At 43.3% G+C, this 7,641-nt stretch overlaps 1 protein-coding gene across 3 annotated transcripts in view; it reads right to left on the bottom strand.

Moving 5' to 3' along the window:
* Cnep1r1 (CTD nuclear envelope phosphatase 1 regulatory subunit 1) overlaps positions 1–6,814 on the bottom strand; it is a 17,364-nt gene extending 10,550 nt beyond the window's left edge. Inside the window, exons 1-4 of one of the 3 annotated variants that reach the window (XM_026789204.1) lie at positions 6,698–6,814; positions 5,937–6,108; positions 5,774–5,845; positions 1,213–1,286 (exon numbers count right to left, since the gene is read on the bottom strand). In XM_026789204.1, coding sequence (XP_026645005.1) covers positions 1,213–1,286; positions 5,774–5,845; positions 5,937–5,940 — 150 coding nt within the window. In that variant the 5' untranslated portion in view covers positions 5,941–6,108; positions 6,698–6,814. Of the gene's footprint in view, positions 1–1,212; positions 1,287–5,773; positions 5,867–5,936; positions 6,109–6,697 lie in introns of all 3 variants that reach the window. The other 2 variants (XM_026789205.1, XM_005367031.2) reach the window with 2 other exon arrangements.
* Positions 6,815–7,641: the final 827 nt, after the last annotated feature.

Below are 7,641 nucleotides of genomic sequence, written 5' to 3'. Positions count from 1 at the left end.
GGGGTGTGTACCTAGAATCCTGAGACTAGCCCAGTGTGGGGGTGTGTACCTAGAATCCTGAGACTAGCCCAGTGTGGGGGTGTGTACCTAGAATCTTGAGACTAGCCCAGTGTGTGTGGGGGTGTGTGCCTAGAATCCTGAGACTAGCCCAGTGTGTGTGGGGTTATATGCCTAGAATCCCAGTATTCGGGAGGCAGAGGCAGAGGCAGAGGCAGAGGCAGGTGGATCTCTCTAAGTTTGAAGTTAGTTTGGTCTATACAGCTACATAGTGAGACCTTGCCTTGAAGGAAAAAAAATAATAACCAAAGAAAGAAACAAAAAACAAAAGAATGAAAAATGCAGATTTTCTAATAAAAAAAGATTGAACTTGAAACAAAGGTACAAGAAGAGGTGGAAACTTCAGAAACATTTCACCAAATAATCCTTCCAGAGCTACCATTATGAGATCTGATATTGCATTTGGTACAGCGAAGCTTGTGCAGTGCCCAGCGGAGTCCTCTCGGTGTTCTCCATATTAAACTGCAGGCAAGAACCGTGGAAGGACCAATGTGGGGAAAGAAAAGCTTTGCTGACTCGAGGAGCTGGCGCTCTCTCTTCAATGACAATGAAAACACAAGGAATTAATTGTGACTCCAAAGATCAGGTCACCTAGAGATTAACTTATAACTCAATTCTGTCAACTTCGCTGAGTTACGTGGCCTAGAGATCAGTGACTTGGTTCCTCCCTGATATTGGCCACCTGGTCTAATCTGTTTACCAGTGACATTTGTCTTTGTATCTTTTTCCTGGCATTTCAAATGCTTTATGGGATGCAGAAAGGTATTAAATAATTTACTAAATTACAGTATTTAAAATCTGGTACTGAACCAGGTAGTGTGGCACACACCTTTAATCCCAGCACTGAGGAGGCAGAGGCAGGTGGATCTCTGTGAGTTCGAGGCCAGCCTGATCTACAGAACTTGTTCCAGGACAGCCAGGGCTACATAGAGAAACTGTCTCAAAATAAACAAACAAACAAAAACAAAAAGAAAGATAACTAACTCATAAAGTCAGCTAGAGCTTTACTTAAGCAAACAATTACCGAGCATGTCATTAATACAAGATTCAAGTCATTAGTAGCAGGCACAGGCAGGTTGGCATCGTATTTCATTATTAGCATCATACATCTAGTATCTCATTTAATCTGCTAAAGGTTTTAAACAAAATGTCTACCTTTTGTGTCTCAGGATCTATTAGCCAGTTCCAGGCACCAGTAGCTGTACAGACAGACACCACTATAAGAAGCACTGGTGAAAGATAAACAGAAAATTAGTAAGCAAACACACCCTTCATCCCTTCATGTCTTGATACCCCTTCCATCGGTTCCTGACAGACACAGCCAAAGAATGCAGCACTTGATCAAAAAGAGCAATGACTAGGCTCAAGAGTCAGACTTGCCATCTTGAGGAACTCTCTTCAACATTCTGAACCCTGGGAATGGGGGATTACAGCAACTTCTTCTTGGTTAGGATTCATGAGAATGAAGTCTAAAACTTAAAACCAAGAATTTCAAGCTAAGACTCAATGTTATAGAGCTTTCATTGTGGTTTTGCAGATCCTATAAACTCACACTGAAAAGAGAAAGCCCTCCCATTTTCTAATGGGAGCACACAAAGGCCCCTTTCTGAGCCACACTGCAGTCCTGTGATTCCTAGCCAGGCAGACAACTGCTGCTGAGTTAAACAAAGGGCAGTGTTGGAGTCATTGAGTGTGATGTCACTGGTGAGCAGACCAGTCAGTACCGGTTTTTAAAAGGGGAGTAAAGAAAGGACTTAAAACTGGGCGGTGGTGGTGCATGCCTTTAACATTAGCACTGGGGAGGCAGAGGCAGGAGGACCTCTGTGAGTTCGAGGCCAACCTGGTCTAAGAGTGAGTTCTAGGACAGACTCCAAAGCTACATAGAGAAACCCTATCTCGAAAAATAAAAAAAATAAAAAATAAAAAAAAGGACTTCAAGAAATTTCTAAGGCTAGTAGAAACCAGAAAGGGTTAAGTTTTTTCCCACTAAGCTTTTTTTTTTTTTCAAATTCTACATTTGTTCAGTTGTGTGTGTGTATGTATGGCATGTGTATGTATGTGCGCGCCATGGTGCACATGTCAAGGTCAGAGGTACTTGTGGGAGCAGGTTGTCTCCCTACACCAGATGGCTCCTGGGAATTGAACTCAAGTCATCAAGCTTGGCAGCAATCACCTTTACCTGCTTAGCCATTTGCTAGACACCCCCACCTTTTAAAATCTAAATAAATTATAAATTGAAGAATAGATAATATTAATAGAAAAGAACAAAAGGATATTGTGACTAAGCAAATGCTGTGGGACAATAGTCTGCACCCTGTCATTTGCATTATTTTTAATAAAATGCTGACTGGCCAGTAGCCAGGCAGAAAGTATAGCCAGGGTGACGGCAACCAGGCAGGAAGTAGAAGCATGGCAACAAGAATTATGGGAAGAGGAAAGTTTCAGTCTGCAGTTTTGACCCAGATGCAGAGGAAGCAAGATGTGTCTGCCTCACCAAAAAAGGTACCAAGTCATGCGGCTAACACAGACAAGAATTATGGGCTAATATAAGTTATAAGAGTTAATAAGAAGCCTGAGATACTAAATCTCAGAGTCAGCTTCCCACAGCTAGTCCAAAGCTGAGTGGTATACATATCTGTGGTCCCAACAACGGGAAGCAAAAGTAGGACAATCACTTGAGCCTAGTAATTGGAGACCAGCCTGAGCAAGATAGCAAGATCCCATATCCAAAAAGATAAGGAATGGAGGGAGGAGGGAAAAAAAAACAATTTGTCTCAATATAGATGAGCAGAACATTCTCTTGACTATATCGATGCTTTTTTTTTTTTTTTTTGGTTTTTCGAGACAGGGTTTCTCTGTGGTTTTGGAGCCTGTCCTGGAACTAGCTCTTGTAGATCAGGCTGGTCTCGAACTCACAGAGATCTGCCTGCCTCTGCCTCCCAAGTGCTGGGATTAAAGGCGTGCAATACCACCGCCCGGCTTATAGCAATGCTTTTATATTTGATCACATTTCCCATTCTGCCCCTTCCTTGGAGCAATAACTAGAACTCATTCAAATCATACTGTGTAGCCTTCACAATACTTAGGAATAGGAATAGGCAGTAGTTAGGTAAAAGTCTTTTCTGGGTCAGGCTCCAAAGTATACCATTAGGCTGCATTAAACATCAACTAAGGAGGTATCAAGATGGCTCATCTGACAACAGGGCTTGCCATCAAGTCTTGTAACCTGAGTTCAATTCCCAGGACTCACAAGGTGGCTGGAGAAAACTGTCTCCCACAAATTGTCCTCTGACCTCAACATGGGCTGTGGCATATTAGTGAACCTGTATGCAGCACACATGCCAACAATATATGCAATATAATATTTTTAAAAAATATATTAAAAGAAATATAACCTTTGCTTTTTAAGTATCTATGTAATTCTATATGTATGTACCTGCGTGTATATATGTACCCTATATGTATGCAGGGCCTGCATAGGTCAGAGTATTGTGAGTCACCATGTTGATGCTCAGAACCAAACTCAGGTCCTCTGGTGAGCCATCTCTTCAGCCCTGTTTTAATCTTATAGGTATAACTGAATGATTTCTTTTTAAAGCAAGAGCTTTGTAGATGCTAGGCACATGGTCTATCAGAGTCATCCTCAAGTCAAAATATGATTTTTCTTTTTTTGAAAAAGATTTATTATCTTAAATTATGTCTATTTGTATGTGTGTATCCATATAGGCTTGTGCACATGCCTGCAGAATCCCCGGGACTGGAGTTACAGATGGCTGACATGAGTTCTGGGAATGGGATGAGTCCTCTACAAGATCAGGATGCACTCTCAATCACCAGCTCCAAAATATCATTTTTCTTAACAAAATTATATTTCAATAGCTTGTAGGCAAATTGTGTTTTACTGGGGTTTTTTTGTTTTGTTTTGCTTTGCTTTTTCCTTCAAGACAGGGTAACTCACTCTGTAGACCAGGCTGGCCTTGAACTCAGGAGCTGTGCCTGCCTCTGCCTCCAAAGTACTGGGACCCAAGGCATACAGCACCACCAGCGAGCTGTTTAATTTACTGTCTGAGACAGAGTAGCTCACTGAATCACCACCAGCGAGCTATTAACTTACTTTATGAGACAGATTAGCTCACTGAATCACCACCAGCGAGCTATTAATTTACTGTATGAGACAGAGTAGCTCACTGAATCTGAAGCTCACTAGCTACTAACATTTTTATTGAGTGTTTTTTTATCAAAGTTATAACATTTAATAAAAAACATGTATCTTGGGCTGGAGAGGTGGCTCAGCAGTTAAGAGCATTGACTGCTCTTCCAGAAGTCCTGAGTTCAATTCCCAGCACCCACACGACAACTTACAACCCTCTGTAACTCCAGTCCTAGAGATCTAGTGCCCTTTTCTGGCCTCTTTGGACATTGCACACACACATAGTAACACAGATATACATGCAGACAAAAAATAAAACAATTATACACATAAAAATATGATTTTTTTTTTTTGGCTAGACAGTTCAGCAGATAAGAGCACTTTCTGTTCTCACAGAGAACCTGGGTTCAGTCCCCAGCACCCACACAGTGAGTGGCTTACAATCACTAGACTCCAGTTCCAGGGTATATGGTACCCTCTTCTGGATTCTGCAGGTACCTGGCATGCACACACGTATATACAGACAAAACACTAATATACTTAAAACTTTTTAAAATATGTATGTATTTTCATAGAAAAATAAAAATTCAGCCAGGCAGTGGTGGCACACACCTTTAATCCCAGTACTTGGGAGGCAAAGGCAGATGGATCTCTGTGAGTTCAAGGCAGCCTGATCTACAAAGCAAGTTCCAGGACAACCAGGTTGTTACACAGAGAAACCCTGCCTCAGTTCCCACTCTGCCCACCAAAAAAAGGGATGGAGCGATGGCTCATAGATTAAAAGCACTGGCTGCTCTTCCAGAGGTCCTGAGTTTAATTCCCAGCACCCACATAGTGGCTCACAACCATCTGTAATAAGATCTGATGTCCTCCTCTGGCGTGTGTATACATAATAAATAAATCGTGTGTGTGTGTGTGTGTGTGTGTGTGTGTGTGTGTGTGTGTGTGTGTAAAAAGGCTGGGCAGTGGTGGTGAATGCCTTTAATCCCAGCACTCGGGAGGTAGAGGCAGGAGGATCTCTGTGAGTCCGAGGCCAGCCAGGTCTACAGAACAAGTTCCAGGACAGGCTCCAAAGCTACATAGAAACCTTGTCTCGGAAAAAAAGAAAGAAAAGAAAAGAAAAGAAAAGAATAGAATAAAAAAAATCAACCATATAAAATAGTCTGTCCTTTTAGGGTAGCCAGTTATAATTTTTTTCTTTAAAAAATCATTTGTTGTGCGTGTATATATGCATGACATGTACAGGCACGAATGCATGTGGAGGTCAGAAAACTCCGTGGAGTCCATCCTCTCGTTGGCCATTTAAATGGCTCCTGAGGATGAAACTGAGGTCTAAACTCTACTCCATGCACCCAGGCCATCTTGCTAGTCCATAATTTTCTTTTCTTAAGCATTTCTTTGTAATACATTGTTGACAGTGTTAAGTAGCATATTTAAAAGGTGTCTAAACACAGAAATCTGATAGCTGAGTAAAACAAGCCTTTATTAGTCCAAAGTATGAAATAAATTAGTAATAAAGTTATCAGCGGCACCACCTTTTCCCCTAGAAAGCATTCGGCAACTTACTTCTCCAGCGTCCAGTGGCAGGTTGCAAGCAATGAATATACTCAGTAAGTCTTCTTTCGAAAGCCTTGAGATCTAGGCAAAGAGAATTCAGTACTCTACCTACGCTTTCCAGTTTGAACTTATTAAAATGAAATTTTATGTAGATAACGGCTACAGGCCTTACACATCCAATCCCATACGTCATGCCCTCTTTGCTTATGATGACAGTTTTATGGACACAACAAAAACATCACTTTGCTTTCACTCCAGCTTCTGAAAACCAGTTGGTCTACATTTAGAAGCTTGAAAAATAGTATAAGGAAGACCAGCCGGAGCCAAAAGCTGGAATCGGGGAGCTGCAAATAAAAGGAGCAAAATCCAGCTGAGTTCCGATTCTGTGCAACCACGAACTTTCTGTTGAAACATCAAAACCCATGAGGGTTGCAATTATCCGATTCAGGCCCTAGCTCTCATCATTAATGGATGGCTCTGTAGTATGGGCTTACTAGACTTCCGTAGACAGATAACGGTTGTACAAAGACACTCCCTCCCCTCCTCGGAATGAGTGACCGGTGATCGTCCCGGCAGCAGCGAGCACCTACGTCTTGGGGTGTGACAGGGCGCACCTCTGAATGAAGTGGGGTGCTATTTCCACGGTGGAGTTTTTGTAAAACTTTGCAAGGCCAAGAGCACTCCGAAACCCCGGCAATTACCGGAAGCCAAAGGAAGAAATTCGGGTTACGGCTCGTGGGGTTGTCAGACAAAAAGAACATGAATCCTCACTCGACAACACGCAAGGGCTCGTCAATGAGAAGCCCCCCCACCCACCCAGGGCGCCCGAGCGGGAAGAAGGTGGCACCCCTCCGCGGCCGTGAGCCCCGGGTCCCCGGCACGCCGCCCTCGCGACCCCGTCCGCCTCGGGACTGGGCGGGCGATACACTCTACCTTCCGCCTGTTCCAGCGAGTTCATGTCGGGCTGCAGCTCCGGTCACCGCCGCGGCCAGGTCCGCATCGCAGCCCTCCGTCCCCGCCCGGCCGGCAGCACCAACTCCCACCTCTAACCGCTCCTCTCGGCCCCTCCCCTTCGCACCGCCCCTCTTCTAGAAACGCTGTGTTTATTGGGTATCTTTGGCAGACCGCTTAACTAAAGTAGTTTTCTATTGGCTAATTTCAGCAAACGCTTTCTAACCTAGCGTTAGACGTTCAGCGGGAAGGGCCAAGAATAGCAGGCAGTCGGACAGGTATAGCCATGGTGCCGCCTGCTGCCTCGGGGAGGAACTGCATCCTGGAAAAGAGTACTTCATTTTTACACATTCCCTTGGTTTCTTTCTTACTTCTTTCAGTCTCTAAACAGTGATTGAGAGCCCACTACCTTCTGAGCAGTATTCTGGTTGCTAAGGAGAGATCAACAAGCTGCCTTGCCCTCAAGGAACTAAGGAAAACTAAAATAATGTTCAGCGATCAGTAACCACAGAATAGATTTCCTTGACTAATGGTACCACTTTCTTAGAAAGGCAACTCATTAGAGGATTTCTGTCTTGGTTATTTTCTTCTCATGTCATCCGATATTCATAAGTAATAAAGAATGCAAAGTATAAGCCTCAGTAACTATAACAAGAATATGTACAAGGTTAGCAAAATGGATATTTGATTATAATGTCCTGTTTATTTCCTAGTGGTCATTGATTCATTCAAGAAGTATTTATTGCATGACGCGCTAAACATTGTATTTATCTAAGATACAATTATGACGGTGGTAGATAAGATTGCAGTCCTCGGGGCTGGAGAGATGGCTCAGAGGTTAAGAGCAGTGCCTGCTCTTCCAAAGGTCGGGAGTTCAATTCCCAGCAACCACATGGTGGCTCACAACCATCTGTAATGAGGTCTGG

This window comes from Microtus ochrogaster, unplaced genomic scaffold (assembly GCF_000317375.1).
Source record: "Microtus ochrogaster isolate Prairie Vole_2 unplaced genomic scaffold, MicOch1.0 UNK15, whole genome shotgun sequence".
NCBI classification, from domain to species: Eukaryota; Metazoa; Chordata; class Mammalia; order Rodentia; family Cricetidae; genus Microtus; species Microtus ochrogaster.
This window is presented reverse-complemented; position numbering and strand designations above follow the sequence as displayed.